A 23,231-nucleotide genomic window follows, 5' to 3' on the forward strand; every position below is an offset into this window, starting at 1 on the left:
ATGTACGATTTGTTTGGCAGTTGGCATAACCAATATATAAAGTGCTTTACTTCCACCAACAAGACCGGAGTGGAACATGTGGGTGGGGGGGGGTTGGGGGTTGGGGGTTGGGGGTTGCCCTGTCTCCCGCTCCGCAAATAAATAAATAAATAAGAATTTCAGGCGGGCCGCTGATGGTGTAGTGGTCCACTCGGCTGACTTTGGTGCAGGCAGCGTGGGTTCAGCTCCCACTCAGTGACGGTGTGATTGTGAGTGCGGATGGTTGTCCGTGTCCATATGTGCCCTGCCATTGGCTGGCGACCAGTTCGGGGTGCACCCCACCTCTCAGCCGAAGTTGGCTGGGATAGGCTCCGGCACGTCCGCGGCCCTAGTGAGGAGAAGCGGAACGGGAGATGAATGAATGAATGAATAATCATTTCAAACCTATCTGTGTGGCGCAGTACCACATGGCCCGCGTCCCGGTGGTTGGAGACCACTGTTATAGAAAAAAAGCATAGTTATGAAAATACGTAATCATTCGTATTATTGTTTTCCTTTGCTAAATGAATGGAAGAAATTGCATGGTTGTACTTTCCCACAGAGGCTCACCCACCGCGTTTGCCAAATTAGGCGCCTTGCCCCTTTAAGTGCTTCGCTGTGAGTCTGTTTGTAGGTTAAATACAAACACGGTTGTCCCACTTTCTCACACAAGCCCCCCCCCCCTCGCAACACGCCTCAGTATGATCCCCAGCAAGCAGCCAGAGAGCCGTGCCCGCTGCCGCCAGCCTCTCGCCTCAGCCCGCCATCCAAGAAAGATTGTCTGTGTCCCTGCAGCCTCGCTGCACTCTGTGTGGAAGCGTGACCGTGACCCCCGACCTCCTCCTCTTGGAGAAAGCACTCTTGACCCGCCGCCCCATTGTTTCCAGCGGGGACGGATGAGGCGCAATCCTTCACTCAATAGCCGCTCCATCTGTTGACTGCGTGACTCGGGGTTACAACCGGGGATTTTGCTCCGTCTGTGCGAGGGTATAAAAGGGGCTATGTCAGGGGGCTTCCTGAAAGGGGTTTTAACGCCGCATTTGCAGGGTGTCACCATGCGCTCTCTCTCAACCCGCCCGTCATCACTCTGAACACAACCGGCTGGGTGTGTGCGGGATGAGAGGCCTTCATTGTGCCTGTTCGCAGCCCCCCTAGGCAACAGGGTCACCTTGTCCCTAAACAAACGTTGCCCTCAGTGGGAATGTGGGCAATGTGTGTCGATGTTTTTCATATATGGGTATGTGAAAGGGGGTGCTCAGCGTTTTTGGTATAAGAATGCGTCCTCAGGAAGAGGGCAAAGGCGTTTGTGTCAAATCTCTGCCTCTTCAGTGCAGCCTCTTCGCGCGCAAGAAACTACGGTACCGCTGCGAGGCAAAGAGCTCTCTCGGAGCATTTATAGCTACAAATCTGGTTATGTCATTTGCTAGTTTTCTTGGACTTGAAGCGTACAGCAGCCGCTTGTTCAAATAGTGCAGGAGGACCGCGTGGTACTGCGGCGCCTTGAGAGATGCGAGTGACTCCACGGCTGTCCTTCGGCCGATTTTTTAGTATGGAGGCGGGGCGGGCACTCAATTCACTTGACAACAGCAGCACCTTGGCAAACAGTGGACAAGTCTTCAAAAAAGAGGCTTCGAGCCGTTAAACGCCGCTCCCAGTCGCGGCTGTTCAATCCCTTTTCGTTGTATTTCATTATGTCATGACTGTATGTGTTTATGAAGTGCAATATGCCGTGTGCCGTTTGGCCTCATTTACAATACACGTTCCAACCATTTTGCTTGTTTATTTGGAGGAAGGCTGGACCGCATTAATGGCACTTCCATTCATTTCAATGGGAAAAGCTCATTTGAGTTCTGAGCGTGGTGACGGAATGGATTAAACTCCTATCTCAGGGCGGCGCTGTACTTGCTAGGCCTGCCTGTTCCATGGCGCATCTGCTTCCAAGGCAAAATATGTGGCTGCTGTGACAGCTGGTTCACCTTCAGTCATTCATGTGGAAGCCGCAGTCTGCCAGACACTTGTGCTGAGGTCCACTGTCTGACTGCGAGTCTGACTGACTTTATTTGCTACTAAATCAAATTTCCAGCAACCAAAAGAAAACCTCGCGTGCGGGATGCATTTCAAACCACAATGAGGTTCAATTAGTCCAACAAATGAATGCATGTTTGTCTTTTCGAGGCTTTGTAAATACATCAAGTAGTGTTGAGTCGGGTTCTTTGCTTAGTTTGCATCTAACGGGGTGGGCCTCCTGCCTTTTCTACTCTGAAGAAGCACAACTAAATGCCCTCATATTCTGTTTCCTGTTTCTTTTATCACGGAGCCGCAGTCATCCACCGTGTCGCCGCAGGCTCGCCGAATCCCTCGGCTGTCGCAGCACGTGCCCGCCCGCCACGCCTTTCCTCCACTTAAGATGATTAAACTGCTCTGCTTATGTCTTTTTGCGCGTATGTTTCAGCTCCACCTTTCTTCCACGGGCAGGAAAAAAAGACAAAGTGAACTGCGGTATCAGCCGCAGATAAGTGGTCGGTTCAGGTGTGGAGCGCCTCACTCGACGAGGCAGTCGTTTGAGGAGTGGAATGAGTGGAGGCAGAAAACTGCAGTGACAGCATAATGAATAAATTGAAAACTTCTCTCATTGTAAATTGTCTATCGCCGGTGACAAACGATCTGATAGGCGAGCGGCCCGGCTACACGCCGCATCCGTCCGTCCCAATAGAGCCGTGAATAACGGGTCTATCTCCGCACTGCTTAGCACTGGCCCCGCACTTAATAATTCATGCAGTGTGAAATATTTCCCCTGCTACAGATATGCCAAAGCGGGGGCGGTGATGAGGGTGTCCCTGCGGTGCTAATTTGGGGGATGGTGACGTGCGTGGATTTCTAAGGGCGCTGCAGTTTCGAGGCGATGCCACATTTGCCCTCAAAAGGCCGATGAAACACTTCACTCACGGCTTGTCTGCCTCGAGCTGCGAGAAATATCTTTCCCTTTTAAAAATGGATCGGTGAAGTGGCCGGGCGCTAAGATGGCTGTGGACTTGTTTGTGAGGCTACTGGCTCGTCTCCGCTTTTCCTGTACCAACTGGCTATTTTCTGGTTCACATTTAGACCCTGGTACCAATTATGCAAACTAGTAAAAATTTAAACAGGACGGTCTTTTATAATTGAATCCTAAAGTAATAGATTCTATTAAAAATGCATGAGAGGAGCTTTATAGATGGAGAAGAAATGTGTGTCTATCAGAGAATCTCCAGTCAAGGATGCAGGCAGAATGAGCAAGTGGGATTGGTGGCATTTGCTCATTATTCTAATAGCATGTGATTAGCATAAAGCGATAACTGGCTGCTGTGATGATGAGCACGAGGAGGCTCCTCTGAGGGAGATCCGGTGGAATGAAACTGGTGCAATTCTGTGCTTCTTTCCCCTTTTCAAGTCCACAGATGGGATTCCAAGTGATGTGTAATGTGTCCGAATCCTCTTTGTGTTTTCTGTTTCTTTAGAGTGGCTGGTTTTATTGCTTTTCCCCCCAAAAAAAGCATGTCAAGATGTTGAAGTGGGAAAATTGAAAGTCGGCAGTTTTGTATTTTAATGGCTCACAGGCGACAAGAGTGCAACAGAGCTTTTTTTAATTTCTTTATTTATTTATTTGTGGTTTGTTTTTTTAGTTGCCCTCCCGGACATCAAGAAAGCAGAGTGGCCGCATGTTCCCGAACCTTTCTGCCAACCATAACGCATTTCAGAAAGTCTGCCATTCATGTCACTTGGACTGCCGTGTTCTTGTCAGACGGCACGCTGCTGATTGCAGAAACTGCCCCTCGCAATTAGGTCAGACAAAGAAGCCCGAACGCACTCAGCAATTTGTGCAGTGAAACCTTGGCAGAGGTCTGCGCCATTGTCATCTCCATTGTTTGGATTGGAAGTTTTCAGTCCTTTTTCTGGCAGCAGTGCTCGCTAAACAGTTTTTCTTGCATCACAGCATCAAAGGACGACAGATTGCAAAAGAACGCCTCTCTGCTGCCGTTGTCATTTGCTTCAGTAATTAAAGAGCTGCAGTCGTTCAGATAACAAACAGCCTTTGAAAAAAAAAAGTGCTTATTACTGCTCTGTGAGAAGTGGATTGCCAAAGCCAATCAAAAAAATGGAACCCTCGCGAAGCTTATATGGATTTTAGGTGTGCCTCTGAGGTAACTTCCTTGCCTTTTTGATGTGATGGCTGCCTGTTGATGGAATAAATCCAATGGGCTTAATCGATCATCCCCGTGGAAAGGTCAAGAGGAGAGGCCGCGGCGTTTGAAGCGCTTATCTTGCGGAAGCGCCAGAAATGTGACACCTCCTTACGAGTGGGTGGTGGCGAGCAGATTAGCGACGGACAGGGTGGCCCAAGGGAATGATTTAGGGAGATGTAGCGCTAAATACTGTACTCTGTGAAAATCAGGGAGAGACGAGGGGGGACATTCTCTGCTGATTTCCTCCAGTCCTCTTTTTTTTTTTTTCCCCCAGGAGAAAAGCATTTTAAGTATTTGGACCACCTTCCAAAATTCGACCAACAGGTGCTGCTGAGTCAAGGCTTATTTGTCCGCGCTTTATCATGACTGTTGGGTTTCACCCCGCTGCAGTCTAATCTAATCTGATCTGATCTGATCTGGAGTGGGTGGCCGTGGGCAGCATCTGTGCTCCCGGTTGAAAAAGGGCTTTCTCTCGGCCTAATCCTCTATCCAGGGATCACTCGGTGGGGTGAAGACAATTACCAGCCTGCTTTCTCATGCTAATGGCATCTCTAACTAGATTTTACTGAAGGGAAGGGTGGAGGAGCAGGGACAATGGTGAAAAAAAGATGACCCAACTAAAATAGGTTTTTAGATGAACGGTTAATTATTGATAGGGACGCAGTTGAAAAGCCTAAGGTCAGGATTTTGAGAACATTTTCGGGAATGGGCTTATACATTTATCAAGTTACTTGGTGTGCGTGCGTGCGTGCGTGTGTGTCGGGGGAAGTGGTGTACGGTTAGGAAGTTGCTGAGACAGAGCTCATATCGTATCAGCAGCTGTGCGCCAAGTAGTCGGCCTTTTTGGGGGGTTTTGGTTTTTATCACCTGCCTCCAGCAAGGTGTCTGGAGTGGTTTTAAATTGCATTAATATGCAGGAATTTATAGATTGCCTCCCTTGGCATTTTTTGTAGGGAGGCGAAGCAAGTATTCCAGTCTCCATCTGCACTAATTACCGGGTCTTGGCAGTGTTACCTGTCTCTTGTGAAGGACAAACTCAGGCACTGATGCAGGAGCAGGCAGCGCTGAAGGAGCTCATCTGCCTGCAAGTGTGCAGGAAGAGGGATGTCTCGGAGGCTTTTTGGTTTTTTTAAATAGATTTTTTTTTTGTTTTGTTTGCTTGTTTTTTTTTTGGGGGGGGGGGGGATATGTTTGATGTGTTTGGAAGCTTGAGTGCCATGAAAAATCTCTGCAGGAAACATCAATAAACTAAATGACTTTGACCAAGTTCCTTCATGTGGAGCTCAGAGAAACGCTAACAGGCTTTGCACCTGATCTCACTGACAGTTGCACGCTCACTCCAACTCAAATATAGCAGGGTTTATCTTCTGTGTATCCTGCTGGAAACTTCAAATGAGTGTCTCTGGCAATGTGTGATCATTTGAAGTTATGGCAATGCCAGCTGCTTTCCCCTCGAAGTAGAAACCGGAACAGACCGTGAGTCCAAATATACGACGACAAACGGATGAAGAATCGTCGACGCGGGCGCATGTGCCACCTTCTCAGCGATGAGCTTTTCTTACTGCTTTTTCAAAATGCATCTACTGTATTGAGAAGACGCCGATGACGAAGCAGTGCAACAACGGAGGACATCCGGGTTTTTGTGTTCTTCCCAGCCCCTTTCCCGTCGTCACACATGAATTCGGATTCTCTTCAGACCGCAGGGCGTTTAGAGACCCTTGGACTACTGTGGTTGTCGGTATCCCCAAAAAGTGGGCTCGCATGATGAGTTATTACGTTACCTGTCACACGGAAGTAAGGAATCTGGAGTCGCTTTGTTGTTTGAGCCAGCGGGTGATGCAATCCGAGCAGACGGTGTCTGGTCCGGTCCGGGAGGCGAAGGGATGACGGCAGCTAAAAAGGGAAAGACCGCCGAATGAAATCCTCGCGTTCCGCAGGAAGCCGTGAGAGCTTGTGTCGTCCTTGCTTGCGTTCTCCTTTAAGATCCAGCAGAGCAAAAACGCCTTTGTCACACTTGAAATATATCAACGGGGCTCAGTGTCAACATTTCACCGGCGTGCTACTCGATTGCCTCGCTGGGCTTGGCGGCGCACTAATGTTATGCATGACTGAGTATTGGACCAGTGAAAGGACCCGAGGAATTGGGCTCGCCTTAGGCCCAGCGGAGAGCAATGTGGGGAGTCAGCCTACCAGCAGCCCAGGGAAGGAATTGAATTATTTGTCATTGATTTATTGAACGGCCATTAATAAGCATGCGTTCTGAGGCAGGGCCATTTTGATTTCTTTTTATGCATCGCTCTCGCCCGCTCCTTCCATTTCATCGTAAACTGACATAAGCCTTTCTTTGAAGTTCAGGAGCCAAACCGAGAAATGACAGCACAACAAACAATGAACAAAACACGGAAAAGACAATGAAACTGTTTGATTATTCAAGAGAGCCATAGGATGACGGCTGAAGGGGGAAGAAAAAAGATCCCTTGTTTTATTCTTGCTGTGTTAAGCTGCGAATGGGCCTGTCTGGGACAATGAAAGATTGTGCCACATCGGAATAAGACATTTTTTTGCTCTACAAACGGTGTGTAATTGGGGTTCCTAGAGAAAATGTAAATCCCCCCAAAACGAGGAGTAGGTATGGATTTAGGTATATGCGGATATGAAACGGAGACTGCCACCTGTGATCAACAGTTTAGCGTGAGCAGCTTCTCTGCTCAACTTTCACAAGATATGTGTGTGTGGAAGTGCGGTTAGATGACAGGCGATGTCTCTGCAAAACAATGCGACCGGCTCAATACTTTCCCCTGCGGTTCCATTTGACAAGTTTAAGCCACACTCGCGTTGCTCAAAGTCTCCGGCTGGTATCAAGAGGCTCTGTCATGTTTTGGTGGCACGAGGACGTGCAGTGCAGTGTGCCTCTCTTCTTTAAAAGCGAGACACATTCTGCTCTCTTTCTTTCTTGGTTTAACACCCATCCTTAACATTGTTTACAATATCCCGAAGCATCTTTTTACCACTGAATTGAAAAAAACCATGCATTTTCTTCTCTTCTTTATTGGATTTTGATTTCGGAGTATATCGCCCAATTTGGACCGATTCCACAGAGCCTTCAACGTTGTTCATGTTTATTTGATTGTTTTATCCAATTTCCTGCTCAAATGCTGTCTGTGCGCTGTGGCAGTTCAGCTTATTGCTGTGGAATGCTCCAAAAAGAAAAGGACGCTACCGTGCTTCAAATCAAGCACGGCTCAAAGATGCGGCAGTCGGCCGTGCAGTCAATTAGTCTTCATTGCGATTACAGGGTTGACATTAGTCTAGACAGGCGTGTTTTGATCAGAGATGACAGGCGGCTCGCTGCTATTGGACTGCCAGACATTCCTCGCCCTTCGTCCTGCGGATGAAGCTATCGAAGCTGACTGCTATATGGAGCCCGTGCAGCCGAGCGAGCGTCTGTGCCAAGATGCCCTTCATCCGCTCTCAGAAATATGTGGGCACGGGATACGAGGCGCTATAAGCAACACATGGCCTCGTATCGGCTGTCAGCGTGTTATTCCAACGCTGTGTATCATGCCAACGATGCCTAAACCGTGGGCTTTGACACACAATGGCCTTTTGTTGTGCAGGTTATTTATTGTGCTGCTGTGAAGCTGTGCAGCGAGCTCGGTGGGTGAGTGCATCCAGGGGCCCGTATTGTTAGGGAATCGGCGGCTTGTGTTTGCGGAGCTGGGAGGGTTTGCTAACAATGCCCCCTTTTTTATGTCCCAGAGTGCGTGCCTGTCGGCAAATGTCCCCTCACAAAATCGGGTTTGTGTGTTGTTTTGTTGTTGGCGTGCGTGGAACGGGGTCAGCGAGCACAACCCCGCTCGTTGGATCCCAAGGCTCTCACACCGGCGCTAGGAGCATTAGCGTGTGCATTTTGAATGTACAGCAAATGATGTCGTGTGGAAAGTGGCGAGCTGAAGGGTTTTACTGCCCGTCTCTGCTAATGGAACCTTTCTCTCTCTCTCTCTCTCTCTCTCTCTCTCTCTGTGTATTCATGTGATACTACGGTGACGGACAAGGGGGCCGGGTGAGGGATTACCGGGGTAGTGGGGCGCCTTGTTAAAGAAAAGGAAAGGGTTAGAGTGTGTCGATTGGATTAACTTGTTTGGGCTTATTAGGAGAAGAGACACAGCGGCTTGTTAAAAGCACTGCATGGGGTGTCCCACAGTGAGACGGAAGGGTCGCCATTCGATTGGGCTCAAGCCGCACCCACCTCCGCTCGGTGCGGAGGACTTCTGAGAGGCTCCTGGTCCACAAGTGGTCCCACTGTGGAAACGTGGAGTTCTTTCGAGAGAAAAAAATTGGACCATACTAGAAGGAATGTTAGCTGATGCCATGTTTCCCTCAAAATCAAAGGAGATTCAATGAGAAATGATTTTATTTTATTTTACTTTTTTTGTTTTGTTTGTTTTTTAATAGGCCGACACATTTCCCAAACTAAATTCAGCTTGGCTTCAGATCAAAACTCTTACCTTTAAAGGCTCGTTTGTCGTAAGTAAGCCTTGTTGCATGAACTGGTGAAGCCTGCTCGGCTGAGATGTGAAACGTCTTCTAAGACAACCAGAACGGTCCAGGTGCCATCGATTCAATGCCCTGAGAATGAAATGAGAATATTCACGAGCGTCCGCCTTGAGAGGGGTCACTGAAGTACTGCTTTTGAACTTTTGACTTTTACCACTTCACTCGTCCTTTGGTTTTCTGTGTGCAAAACACAGGTCAGATTTTTGGAAGTTGAAATGTTGTGAAATGGTTCATTCTCAATATAGGTTGGGGTTCTAAAGAACAACATGAGGTCAACCATGCAAAGTTGAGCACTTTTTGAGGTATTTTCGGCTTTGTAAAATGGCTAAACTCCGTTCCAAACAGTAACAATTCATTCCGATTTATACGTTACTTTAAAAAAATCATTTTGTGAAATGCCTCGCCCTTTAACGGTACATAGCGTGTACGATATCCTAAGCAATTACATGTTCCCTTCCTTGTGGGATACTTTGCGCTGATGTATTTCTTGTCAGTCGTGTGTTGAGGGACTGCGAAGGACTCCATCCATCCACTGCTCCTCTTTGCAGCTTTGTGTACGTCTTAAAACGTACACACCCAAATATAAACACTGGAGTTTATTCACCCACCACTTTGCGGGATACTTATCTGGACAGACAGCTTTGGGTGCGCGGAGACATCTCCTCTGATCTCTTCTGCCGTTTAAGAACCTTTTAACGAAGAAATAGCCCTCTGCCGAGCCCACCGGCTCTTGATTCCGGCTTATTCCCCCGTCTCACGGGACTGATCCTTCCCGCCCCCGTTGTGTTATCAGAACGATAGACATCCTGGCTTCGGAGATACGGCCGCGCCGGTGTAATCGGAGAGCTGTGAGTGGATTCGATGAGCAAGCGAAGTGCAGGTGGTTGGAAGGCGCCTACTCGCTCGCATTCTTCGGCATATTCAAGGGGATGGATTCAAGCGTGACGGCCTATTTTAGAGCAGCTGCGACGGTGGGTCAAAGTGTTTCGCCTGTAACGTCATTTCCTGCCACTGATCGACATCTGCTAAGCAGCACAATACCTACGGGGAAGGGATGACAAACAAGCCTTTTGCCTTGCTCTTAAAAGCAATAATGGGAGAAAATTGGTTCTTGAAATTGAATTGAAAAAAGTGGGTCTTTTTCAGTGAAGCATTATGCCTCAAAATACATTTGGTGAGCGGCAAATGGAGAAAAATGGGGCGCAGTTATGCGATTGTCTTTCATTTCAGACAGTGAAAACTGTGGAAGTACCCCCTCCCCCTGGCCCACCACCACCACCACCAACTAGCTTTTAGTCTCAATCTACAGCGCGTGCACCCTTCCTCTCTGGCAACGTGTCTTTTAACAAATGGTCGGTGAGGATGGGCCGCTGGCGACATTAGTGGGCACGTAGAGAGGGCCCACAGAAAAGGATGATGTGAACTGCCAGTAATGAGCTGAAAGTGCCACTGTGTTTGGGCCAGGCCCGCCTGTGTGCCAGAGGAAATGACACTGCACGACCTTTTTTTTTTTTTTTTTTTGCACAAGCACCTGGCGAGCAATAGAGTGGCCCCTCTCTTCCATCAGTGGTGTGCGTGTGCGTGTGTGTGTGTGTGTGTGTGTGTGAGAGTGGAAACAGACTCTGTAGTCAGTGAGTATGATTTGACACAGTGTACGCGTCAGCTTTGTGCTTCAAATGGTTGTTTTACTTGCAATTCTGCATGTTTATTGTGTCTTTGATCAAATGGAATGTCTTCTAAAAACATTTTTTATTAACAAAACATATCTTTATATTAAATGTCTTCCTTGTCCGTAAACAATACAAATATAGTTTCACTACTATTACTATTATTATGATGATGATGATTATAAAAAGCTATTATTCATAATTCATTTTAACAAGAGAACAGGAGCGAGTGCATCAATTTATTTGCTAATCATTGTAATTGCTTTCTTCCCGAGTGAAATTGTCATCTCTAAAAGTAAAGTAATGGGCCGACGGCAGGCGGCTTCGTGTTATTTTGCTGATTCGCCGGCAAAATAAATAACAGGACCCAAACTTCAGAGACGTGCATGAGAAATCATTTTTCAATAAGACGTCTGACGCTGCCACCGACAGCCGAGATGAAATATTTGCGCCTGTTCTTTGTTAATATGAAAGGAGGTTGGGAAGCTCGTGATTCATGGCGATGCGTTTTGGACACGAGCTAATACGAAGGCCGCAATTCTTTTTACAGACACAGCGTGCGTGCTAGCGAGCTGTGAGTGGACTTTGCCAATGTTCCACAGTCTGAGCGCCTGTTCCTTGGAGACCAAAGAATTTCCGCTTAGTGTGGGAATAGAAATCCTTATCATCTATAGTAAGAACTCTTTGCGAACCTCGGTGGTTTGACTTGAACCGTCCTCGTCCGATACATAATCCAACGAGAAGACTTGTAATCAGTCACCGTTGTGAAACTGCTACGTTACTGATGCATGATCGCTTCCGTGTGGCTGGATAATTGAGCTTTTGGGCGAGGGAGCCGTTAGTTTATATATAAGCAGCATAAAGGGGTTCGTCCTTAATGAATTCATCAATCAGTGGCCAGGCTAGACCTTTTAGTTCTTCTTACCAAGACCTTATTTTCTTCTGACTTTGTAGGAACAGTTTGGATGCCCCAGCGCAGAAAGCGAGGTCCTTTCAATTAAGGCATGGTGTGGGAAAACTTGACCAATTTCAACCCCGTCAAACACCTTTGGGATGAACTGGATTGCAAATGAGACCTGACAAAAGACACAAACAGAAAGGTGGATGAACAACTGTCAATTTCCCTTCCTGTGGAAAGTCGAGCTATTTGTCCATTTAGTGAATATATGTGTCACGTGATGGGCTTTTTCAGTGGAAACTAGCAGCCACTACCTCACTTTTCCTGGGTGAAGGTGGTTGTAGGAGGAAAAGAGATTTATGGCCTGGGGGGAGATTGATTAGTGGCGTCACCAGCCGTGATGTACAGTTGGCAGTCAAACCCCCACCGTCGCATTTGTTCATAAACGCGCACAACTACACGATACAGAACACAGCTCCGCATACATGCAGACACCAGTCGGACCCCGAGGCCCTCCGTGACAGCCCCCCAGGGCTGCTGCATGCTAAGCTTAGCAGTCAGGCTGCTGTTTTCATTTCTTTCTTTTTTTTCCGCCCGTCCATAGATAACGCCATCAATCACCACATGCACGCTGCACTGAGAGGAATGTGCTAAAGTGCTGCTACTTGTGTGTTTGTTGTGAGCAGGGTTTCATAGGCAGGAGATATGCTCGACTAGCTGTGTGGAGTAACACTGTGCACTGATCCGGGGTCAGCCCAGCGGCCCCCAGCGCAGGTGCGTGTTTATCAGTCAACACGTGCAGCTCAGAAGCCTCCAAACGTAGGCAAGCCTTCCCAAACGCATACTGGGTGAGAAACAGAGCCTCATTTAGCCACATAGCCACGTCCCAGCAGACTACCGGACGCGAGCTTTGACCTCAAATCACGCCGCTGGTTTCACTCAACTTTGTATCTTTGCGCTCCAGGTTGGCCGCAGAACTCCCCCGGCTGTCGTACTGTGCCCACCTCGCCATGCTGGCCTGTCTACAGAGGAGGCAGAACCCTCCACCCCAGCACCCGGTGTGTGCCAGCAAGAGCCTGGAGCCACCGCAAGCCCTGGGACGCAAATGTGAGTTCACAAAACGTCGGAGGGCGTCGCAGGCCGGGAATTGAGCTCGTCAAACTCGGAATGCGTACATCGTGTCTGCTTAACCCTCGGTGAATCAGTCAGGGCCAACAATGGAAACAGACCGCTAACCCTGACTGTAAATAATCGCTCGTAAAATAGACTTTCCGGTTTCTGCTCTTTGTGTCACTGCGATCCCTCGCTTCTCTGAGGAATTCCAAACAGTCGGACGGGTAAATGTGCCCTTTAGAGGCCGATTGTCGTGTTGCTTGGCCCATCATTGTGTGTGGGGCTGTTTAGCCGTGCTGATTGTGCGGTCGTGTCAACAGGGCTAAACACTACACTGTTTTACCACAGCTCATGGCCCCGTGTGACCCCGAGGGGTCTGTAAACATTTACAGTGTCTGGTCGCCGCCGCCTGTCATGCATGACAGCTGCGGCGTCAGCTACCCCAGCGCCACCCTCTGTCCGCTCACAAAATGGTGCAAAGGGACAAAGATGACTTGTTGCGGAGTTGCTAAACCAGTCGCCATCAGTTTGCAGCTGGAGCAATCAGACATCGAGACGATTGATTGGCTCTTGATTTCAACTGAAGTGAGAGTGGTTTTAACTTTGGTGATGACATAGACGAGCTTTTGCCTCCACAATGACAACTTAGAAGTGCTTTTGTTTTCCAAGGCAGCCATACGAGCCATTCCCAGCTGATTAATAGAGAAGAGAGACATCTGAAAAACAACAGCTTGCGGGTCTCTTCAACAGTCGGACAATATGCACGGCTTGAAAACGCATGTGAGTTACGGTAAATTCTATGTTGTTGATATATATATCTTCCTCCATGGAGATTTAGCTACTTAGGTCATTACACTGATTGGCTTTGCATTGAAGGAAGTGATTAAAAAGGGCTCTAAAAGCTTGAATAAACGACAACCCCTATTCCAGTGAAGTTGGGACCTTGTGTTAAACAGAAGACAATGATTTGCAAATCCTGTTCAACCTATATTTCATTGAAGACACTACAAAGACAGGATATTTCATGTTCAAACTGATCAACTTGATTGTTTTGAGCAAATAATCATGAACTTAGAATTTGATGGCTGCAACATGTTCCAAAAAAGCTGGGACTGAGAAAGTTGAGGAATGCTCATCAAACACGTGTTTGGGACATCGCACAGGTGAACGGGCTCATTGGGAACAGGTGGGTGCCGTGATTGGGTAGAAAAGGAGCTTCCCTGAATTTCCCAGTCATTCACAAGCAAAGATGGGGCGAGGTTCACCTCTTTGTCAACAAGTGCGTGAGAAAATAGTCCAACAGTTTAAGGACAATGTTCCTCAACGTACAATTGCAAGGAATTTAGGGATTTCATCATGTACGGTCCATAATATCATCAAAGGGTTCAGAGAATCTGGAGAAATCACCGCATGTAAGCGGCAAGGCCGAAAACCGACATTGATTGCCCGTGACCTTCGATCCCTCAGGCGGCACTGCATCAAAAAGCGACATCGATGTGTCAAGGATATCACCGCATGGGCTCAGGAACACTTCAGAAAACCAATGTCAGTAAATTCAGTTCGGCGCTACATCCGGAAGTGCAACTTGAAACTCTACTATGCAAAGCAAAAGCTATTTATCAACAACACCCAGAAACGCCGCCGGCTACTCTGGGCCCGAGCTCATCTAAGATGGACTGATGAAAAGTGGAAAAGTGTTCTGTGGTCCGACGAGTCCACATTTCAAAAATTTTTAGGAAACTGTGGACGTCGTGTCCTCCGGGCCAAAGAGGAAAAGAACCATCCGGACTGTTATGGACGCAAAGTTCAAAAGTCAGCATCTGTGATGGTATGGGGCTGTGTTAGTGCCAATGGCATGGGTAACTTATACATCTGTGAAGGCACCATCAATGCTGAAAGGTACATACAGGTTTTGGAGAAACATATGCTGCCATCCAAGCAACGTCTATTTTGTGGACGCCCCTGCTTATTTCAGCAAGACAATGTCAAACCACATTCTGCACGTGTTATAACAGCGTGGCTTAATCGTAAAAGAGGCTGGGTACTTGACTGGCCTGCCTGCAGTCCAGACCTGTCTCCCATTGAAAATATGTGGCGCATTATGAAGCGTAAAATACGACAACAGAGACCCCGGACTGTTGAACAGCTGAAGCTGTACATCGAGCGAGAATGGGAAAGAATTCCACCTCCAAAGCTTCAACAATGAGTGTCCTCAGTTCCCAAACGTTTATTGAATGTTGTTCAAAGAAAAGGTGATGTAACACCGTGGTAAACATGAGCCTGTCCCAGCTTTTTTGGAACGTGTTGCAGCCATCAAATTCTAAAGTAATGATTATTTTCTAAAACAATCAAGTTGATCAGTTTGAACATGAAATATCTTGTCTTTGTAGTGTATTCAATGAAATATAAGTTGAACATGATTTCCAAATCATTGTATTCTGTTTTTATTTATCTTTAACAAAACGTCCCAACTTCATTGGAATTGGGGTTGTATTAGCTAGTAATAAGTAATAGCTATTTCACTGGGGTTGTGTTAAAACCAGATAAACAAAAGCAATTCATCCATCCTTCATCCTTATTTGGGGTCGGGTTACAGGAGGAGCCCAATCGGAAAGGCCCAGACCTTCTGTGATACGTATGTTGTATATTTTATACAACCCCAATTCTAATGAAGTTGGAACGTTGTGTTAAAAGAATACAATGATTTGCAAATCATGTTCAATCTATATTTAACTGAATACATGACAAAGACATTTAACTGATAAACTTGATTGTTTTTAGCAAATAATCATGAACTTAGAACACATTCCAAAAAAGCTGGGACAGGGTTATGTTTACCACTGTGTTACATCACCTTTTCTTTGAACAACATTCAAGAAACGTTTGGGAACTGAGGAAACGAATTGTTGAAGCTTTGTAGGTGGAATTCTTTCCCATTCTTGCTCGATGTACAGCTTCAGCTGTTCAACAGTCCGGGGTCTCCGTTGTCGTATTTTACGCTTCATAATGCGCCACACATTTTCAATGGGAGAGAGGTCTGGACTGCAGGCAGGCCAGTCTAGTACCCGGACTCTTTTACTACGAAGCCACGCTGTGCAGAATGTGGTTTGGCATTGTCATGCTGAAATAAGCAGGGGCGCCCATGAAAAAGACGTTACTCGGATGGCAGCATATGTTTCTCCAAAACCTGTATGTACCTTTCAGCATGAATGGTGCCTTCACAGATGAGTAAGTTACCCAGGCCATTGGCACTAACACAGCCCCATACCATCACAGATGGACGCTTTTGAACTTTGCGTCCATAACAGTCCGGATGGTTCTTTTCCTCTTTGGCCCGGAGGACACAACGTCCCAAATTTCCAAAAACAATTTGAAATGTGGACTCGTGGGCCCAAAGAACACTTTTCCACTTTGCATCAGTCCATCTTAGATGAGCTCGGTCCCAGAGAAGCCGGCGCCGTTTTCTAGATGTTGTTAATAAATGGCTTTTGCTTTGCATAGTAGAGGTTCAAGTTGCACTTCCGGATGTAGCGCCGAACTGTATTTACTGAATCCCTAAATTCCTTGCAATTGTACGTTGAGGAACATTGTCCTTAAACTGTTGGACTATTTTCACATGCACTTGTTCACAAAGAGGGGAACCTCGCCCCATCGTTGCTTGTGAATGACTGAGCAATTCAGGGAAGCTCCTTTTCTACCCAATCATGGCACCCATCTGTTCCCAATGAGCCCGTTCACCTGCGGGATGTTCCAAACAGGTGTTTGATGAGCATTCCTCAACTTTCTTAGTCTTTTTTGCCACCTGTCCCAGCTTTTTTGGAACGTGTTGCAGCCATAAAATTCCAAGTTCATGATTATTTGCTAAAATCAATAAAGTTTATCAGTTTGAACATTAAATATCTTGTCGTTGTAGTGTATTCAATTAAATATAGGTTGAACATGAGTTGCAAATAATTGTATTCTGTTTTTATTTATGTTTAACACAACTTCCCAACTTCATTGGAATTGGGGTACCACAGTAGAATCTGTAATGGATGTGATGAATGTAAACAATGGATGGATGAATGTAAACATAAGTAGTATAAATAGTGGATAATAGTTCATCTTGATCTTAAAGTGCTTCTTAGTCTTTCGCCATGGAAAAGATTTATAAACCCTGTGGACAAAAAGTGGAGAAGTTGCGCAAATTGGAATTACAAAAGGGGATGATGCTAAGAAAGCAATAGCAAATGAAGTAGGCCCTTAAAACGTCGTCTTCATCTTCTTTCCCAATTTTCCTGGATTAGCCCGTTTCCGCTCGTGGTCTTTTATTGAGCTGCAGCCAGTGTGAGTCGGGAGTCGAGGAAAAGTCTCCAGTTTTCTTCTTTCCCTTCGCGGACTCCCTCTCTCTGTCTATCTCCACCTGGTTGAAGCCAGTGATTCAAATCGTATCTCAGGTTTTGACTTCAGGTTCTGCAAACTCATTCACTGCCAGCCTTCCCAGTTAACATGGATACTTGACTTCTAAAGCCGTCAATGGCAGTGACTGTGTTTTAATGAGGATGTTTCAACATAAGAACCTATTTTTTGTGCTGTGCATGTACAATATTCAAACATGGCTTCAAAGAAGGTGCACAGTGTGTCAGCATTTAGTGTCAGCAGGTGTCATTCAGGTGACCCAGCCTCTCAATGGGAGGCACCCATACAAGAGTCCACCCCTCACAGCGACACGGTGAGTGAGCATGCAGGCGGTGGGTTACCTGGCAATGAAGCAGAGGTGAAACGTGTCATTTGCCTCTTCTGTCCTTTAAATAAAATGTGTAGAGATAGTAAGACCGAGCGAGAGAGGGCTGGAATGGGAGTGTGAGGAGGCTTTTACTAAAAGACCCCGCATGCAGATGCCGAGCGACTGCACAGTTCATTGATGTGACTCCCATTAAAAATCCCTCATACCCTCAATAAAAAAGGACTTAACTGGCTCTGCCATCAGCTGGAAGCGTTCAGATCAGCTCTCACCAGACAATCAATTTCCCCCAAGCGCGCAGAGCTTAGCTGGAGAAACGGGAGGCGGAGAGTGGGATGTTTCCATTATCACAGCCCGGGCTCGAGGGGGGTTGGGGGCGAGGCGCGGTAGAGCGGCACGCGGGGCAGAGACAGCAGGCAGCAGCCTCACAGAGGAAGATGGGGGGAGAGAAGCGGCTACGAGAAGCCGGCTTTTTTTCTGAAAGCCATTGACCGGCTGCCCTTAAAAATATCATATTGGATTAGCTTCATAGGGGCGGCCTTTTGATATTTTTTCTTCCTTTGGCCATAGAATTAAAAGGCAGTGCAGGGCATTACTTCAATTACAAATCATAGGCACTTGCTTCCACTGCGTCCAAATTCCACGCACATGTGGCTGCGCTCTCCTGCGCCAGCCGCTGTCATTTTTAATTAAATCCTCCTTATGGGTGACATTTGTCCGCCGCGTTTCTCCACCGCTGGCCCAGATGGAGACATGAAAGGCAGAGACGGCCGTGGAGCCGGCGCCTCTCATCGTGTTGTGCCCCAGAGGGAGGGTGCCTAGACGAGAGAACGAAAGAGAGGAAAATCGAGAGAAACAGAGAGAGGCCACACAGGGGGAGAGAGGTGAATAGCAGCAAGTGACCCCGGACGCGCTCGTCCACCGGAGGCAACCCTCCCCAACGTTACTCTTCCTTCATCGCGGCGCTCCGCTGTGGCTCTGGAGGTCTGAGAGGAGCAGAGGGGGAGCATGAGCGGAAAGGGAAGGGAAGGGAAGGGAAGGTCTCCACTCGAGTGATGAGTAACACTGACAGAGCTGGCCCCCCACACAACCGCCACCTGCCCCCTCTCTGGCCCAGACAGCAATTACGCTGCCACATGTCAGCTACAGAAAAAGAACTGGTTCAGAATCTTGCATGACAGTTCAATGGGGGATCTGGCTATTTCCGAAAGTATTATCTTGTCATGTTTTCCATTTGCTGGTTTAATTATGTGGTGATTTGTGGTCAAACTCGGATGTCGCCGCAGGTTTGGGGGAGAGAGCTATTTTCTTAAATCTCTTGTAAAGGAGTGCTTCGGCCAGTTATCTAACCTTTATTTGGAAAGCTGTGTGGGCGTGTGTGTGTAGTGAAATCAAATTGGAAAGAACAGTTTAATCCTAGTTAAATCCATTTAATCAACCGCTATGAAAGTCCAGATTTGCACGTACGCACGCTTACACAGTCGAAGGGAAGATGGAGCGCACATGCAGCAGTAACCTCCTGTGACACCAGCCGCGAGGCCTGGCGTGCCAATCAGCCAGGTGTAGATGAGACGTTCCCAGAAGGCCTGATATCCGCGCTTCGTGCCGTGTCAAGCCAGGTTCAAACCTTCTCCAGATTGACGGACAGAGACAATCACACGGCCTCGGGACACAGCGTGGAGGTTCACCTGGGGATCGTCCTAATAGCCCCGTTCCTCTGCAGGCGGGTAAGCCGGAGATGCTGGACGGTTGCTTTGCTTGTAGCTAACTGGGACAAATGAATGGTCACGATGACCCCCTGTGACCTGAGCTTATCTCATTTCATTTGGTGTAAGAGACACAACAGAGAAGTCGGAAAGCTTATAGAACTGCAGTCTATCGTGTGGAGTGCTATGATGTCGGCCTTTCCTTTCCAGTCGAATATTAATAGGCGGTCACCATAGCAGCAGAAATAACAACGCTGGCTGATTGGCTACTAGGCTCAATAAGGCTCTACTCGCTATTGCCACATTTCCGTTGGCGCTGATTGGTTTCAAGAGTGCCAGGGCGATACCATATCGGTGAAATCCGCCACTGCTAGTTTCTTATTGGTCGAATACATTTGTCATCGCTTCGCTCAGAGGTGTCAAATTCCTTTCGGTTCACGAGCCACATTCACCCCAATTTGATGTCATTTCATAAGAAATGGTCATTTTATTTTGGTTTTCAAATGAATAGGTACTCCTTTTGGATTACTGCCACACAGAAATCCACTTAAAAATACTGGACAAGTCAAGCACATGCCTGTGCGGGAAAAGGAGACGCTGGGTAAAAATGATATATGCTCATACTTTTATATATACTGTACTGTATATGCTAATATTTTGATGACTCCACTTGAACTGTTGACAGAGCAGCGTGGTGAGCTCAGAGTCACAAGGCTTCCTCCGATTTTGGTGACGGGTCGTCATTACGCCCTCCAGTAGACAAATTTAGCAACAACAACAACAGCAGTTGTCCCCACCGACGGGCCGTTTCTGACCCGCGTGCCGTTCATTTGACAGCCCTGCAACTATTGTAACAATTAAGGGTCGATAGCTGGAAATGACAAAATCAACACGCACGCTAGCATTAGCCTAGCCTGTTCGGTGCGCACGTTCCAGTATCGTCGATTGCCTCTGCTTCATTCTACACACGCTGCAGCGGCCCCTTTTCTCGCTCCTTCCTGTCTCCTATGCAGAATTGAGGGAAAGGGTTCCAAAAAAAATCTGCATGTACTTGACCTTTTCCCACTGACTGAACCATCCTCTTTCCACGTCCCATTTGGAATTCTACAGAGTGTCCGCGTAGGCATTCTGATTATTGCAGCAGGTCATGAAGTATTTTTCATTGTGAAAGGTGATTGACAGCTATCCACGGACGACCTCTTTTCTTGGACGCCTACTTATGCAATCTCATTGCGGGGGAATCTCTGTGCTTGCTCGAGCGTTTCGTATGTGTCTATCACAATTTCATCATATTAAAAAATTCTGGGCGGCACGGTGGCCGACTGGTTAGAGCGTCAGCCTCACAGTTCTGAGGTGCGGGGTTCAATCCCCGTCCCCGCCTGTGTGGAGTTTGCATGTTCTCCCCGTGCCTGCGTGGGTTTTCTCCGGGCACTCCGGTTTCCTCCCACATCCCAAAAACATGCATTAATTGGAGACTCTAAATTGCCCGTAGGCATGACTGTGAGTGCGAATGGTTGTTTGTTTCGATGTGCCCTGCGATTGGCTGGCAACCAGTTCAGGGTGTACCCCGCCTCCTGCCCGATGACAGCTGGGATAGGCTCCAGCACGCCCGCGACCCTAGTGAGGAGAAGCGGCTCAGAAAATGGATGGATGGATGGATGGATTAAAAAATTCTGAGCATTTAGAGGAGCAGCCACGTGACCGGCCGTAGTCGTCCGTCACGCCCCGTGTAGCCTCTCGCCATCTCAGCGCTGGCGCACAGAGGAGCGTTTCCGGCTGGTGGTGACCCACCGCGCTTTGCCTTCGCTCTGCCCTCTTGCCTTCTGCTGTGAGCGCAGGGGGTGAAGCAATCTTACTGCCATGGGAGGTGAGCTCGAGGAAGAGGGGCTCTGCTGTCGCTGTGCTCACGGCGGGAACTGGATTGAAAAAAGAGCGCGCTAGTTCCAAAGCGAGCTGGCATTTGGGCATCCTTGCAGGTACAGGCATCACCGCCCTCTGTCTGTGCCTGCCAGAGAGGCTGGTGGGAAGTGAGAGGGCAGAGTGTCCCCAGTCCTTTGCTTTCACACGGTAAACGATACACTGAGACGTCACTAAAGGTTCGCGCGTGTAAAAACAAGGGCAAAGTTGACTGCTCGTGCAAACGGATGCAGAAGCCGCCCTACTAACCGGGCACACCCAGGATTGCGTCTGCCTAGATGAAGTTGGCACGTGCAATGTGATTTAGCAAACCTGAGATGAGTTGCGATGGCTGATTTTGCATCTTTAAGCAGCACGTCTAAAAGGCGCCGCTGCGCGTAACCGTGACGAGGAGGCGCAGGCAAAATGAGAAGCAACGGGGAGAGATCTATCTTTTATGCTGGTGGTAACAATTCTGAAATGCCACAAAGGAAAATGATCACGACATATCCTCCATTCAGCGATGGCAGGGGTGTCAAATTGAACCACGTAAACCATGGAAGCGTCCTTATACTATTACGTAATACGCAACAAATGAATGGATAATTAGTTTGGAAATCAGAAGTCAATGTTATTTGAAAAAGCGGTTTGGTCACGTGCTTGTAATATATCTCAATTTGCAATTTGCGTACAGAAAAACATGAGGCAGGCACTCATGATTTGCTTTTGCGGGCCACGTGAAATGATGTGGCAGGTCAGATCTGGCCCGCGGGCCTTGAGTTTGACATGGCTCTGTGGCAGGAGATGACCAGATCCGGCTATGTTGATGCCTGACATATCATTTCAAAATGATTGCATTGATACAATGATACAAAGGACTTGCCACTACTTTAAGATCCAAACTTAAAAGAAGGGGTTTTTCATTAAAGGCACACAGCAGCACGTCCGTTTGGTTGTTCAAGCTGCACATCTTTATTTCCACTTCAGTAAGTAATGCCGTGCATTTAACCTAGCAGCCTCGATTGAAACGCACACATGGTAAATATTGATGGATATGTTGTTGCAAGAGGTCTGGCCATTGCGTGGGGAGAGCAGCCCAGACGTGAGCGCATGTGTGATCGAGACCGGAGGGCACTTTGGCATCTCTTTCCACTCTTTTGTTTCGTATTGTTTGACGTTGTGAGCGGAAACGCACAGGGCCCCAGCACAATGTGACAATCGGATCTGGGGTTTTTTTTTTCCTTCGTTGTTCTTTTGGTTTTTTGGTTTTGTTGCCACGTGTTATGAAGACCAGAGTTGTGGGCATTGCAGAGTAGATACCTACTGTGATTAAATCTTAGTGTTCCAGGATACACATTATTTGGTACGCCTCAATAATCGAATGAGATCCAATAAATAATAGCTGTATCAAGATTGACACTGTCTGAGACGTACTCATTTTCCACTCGGGTGATTATTGTGGTTGGAGTTCGCGGTGGTATAAGTCTGTACGGTATCTGGTAACTAACTCATGTAACCGTATTATTAGAAAAAAACGCTTCGTTGGATGTAATACAGTTCATTGCAAACGGCGTTCATTAGGAAGTAATACACATATATTGTTTAGAAAATGGTAAAATATCATAACATTAACTCTGGCAAAACTGAGCTCCCTATTTGTAAAGAATATATATATATATATCATTGTAATCTCATCCAGCGTCCAGTGTTCACATGCTGCCTGGCTTGATGTGATTGTACTCGTACAATTGTGTTGTATTTCCAGTCTGCATCAAATGCAGAGCGTCTCGTCTCGTCTCGTCTCGTCCTGACCAATTTGAACTGAAATCCAAAGTAGAAGCCATAAAGGACTGTTAAAGGTCAAAAAGGGGCTCTTTTCCGCTGCTCTCCTCTCCGCCTCCTCCTGGCATGTGTACCGCAGTGGAGTGCCTCGTTGTCTGCGCAGTGTTAAATATTAATTGGGCATCAGTGAACGACTTGTCTGTTAAATGATAGAACAGAAGGGCCCGGGCTTGCCTCAGGCAGCCTGCAGGCGCCTTTCTTCTCCCATTTACCTGCAGGCCTGCGCAGCAGCACTTTCTGGGCTTTGACAGGCCGGCACAGCCCCCCTTCGCCTCCCCCCCCCATCATACTCTCAACTCCTTTGCCTTTTTTTCCTCAGCTCTGCTTCCTTTCTTATTTTTCTGGGCGCGTACAACGGCTATCTCTCGGGTCTTTTATTCCAGACCTCTGTGTTTGTGTGTTTGTGTTGTAAATGCTACTGCTCTTGGCGGTACATGGAGCCCTTTGAGAGAACCGTGTCACACTATAGTATATTTTCCGAAAGAAAGGGCAGCAGGAAAGCTATCTAAAACTCTGTGCCGTGCTCATAAGGTTGAATATCACCTCATTGCCACCTGTCAGCCACCCTGTCATCTGCCGAGGTGACAAATG

At 47.4% G+C, this 23,231-nt stretch overlaps 1 protein-coding gene and 1 long non-coding RNA gene across 7 annotated transcripts in view; one reads left to right on the forward strand and one right to left on the reverse strand.

Moving 5' to 3' along the window:
* fam222aa (family with sequence similarity 222 member Aa) overlaps window positions 1-23,231 on the forward strand; it is a 45,462-nt gene that overhangs the window by 9,787 nt on the left and 12,444 nt on the right. Inside the window, exons 2-5 of one of the 5 annotated variants that reach the window (XM_061768223.1) lie at window positions 11,417-11,562; window positions 12,047-12,208; window positions 12,325-12,467; window positions 13,143-13,253. In XM_061768223.1, the coding sequence (XP_061624207.1) occupies window positions 12,371-12,467; window positions 13,143-13,253 (208 nt within the window). In that variant the 5' untranslated portion in view covers window positions 11,417-11,562; window positions 12,047-12,208; window positions 12,325-12,370. The remainder of the gene's footprint in view (window positions 1-11,416; window positions 11,563-12,046; window positions 12,209-12,324; window positions 12,468-13,142; window positions 13,254-23,231) is intronic. The other 4 variants (XM_061768224.1, XM_061768222.1, XM_061768220.1 and 1 more) reach the window with 4 other exon arrangements.
* On the reverse strand, window positions 59-11,534 carry LOC133475416 (uncharacterized). 2 transcript variants are annotated; one of them, XR_009787815.1, is made up of 4 exons: window positions 11,388-11,534; window positions 8,747-8,867; window positions 6,020-6,214; window positions 59-367 (listed from the first exon to the last, which is right to left on the reverse strand). It is a non-coding gene; the product is annotated as an uncharacterized LOC133475416 (long non-coding RNA). The 2 variants fall into 2 exon arrangements; XR_009787816.1 differs by lacking the exon at window positions 11,388-11,534 and adding an exon at window positions 8,950-9,499.

Source organism: Phyllopteryx taeniolatus, chromosome 3 (assembly GCF_024500385.1).
Source record: "Phyllopteryx taeniolatus isolate TA_2022b chromosome 3, UOR_Ptae_1.2, whole genome shotgun sequence".
Lineage (NCBI taxonomy): Eukaryota > Metazoa > Chordata > Actinopteri > Syngnathiformes > Syngnathidae > Phyllopteryx > Phyllopteryx taeniolatus.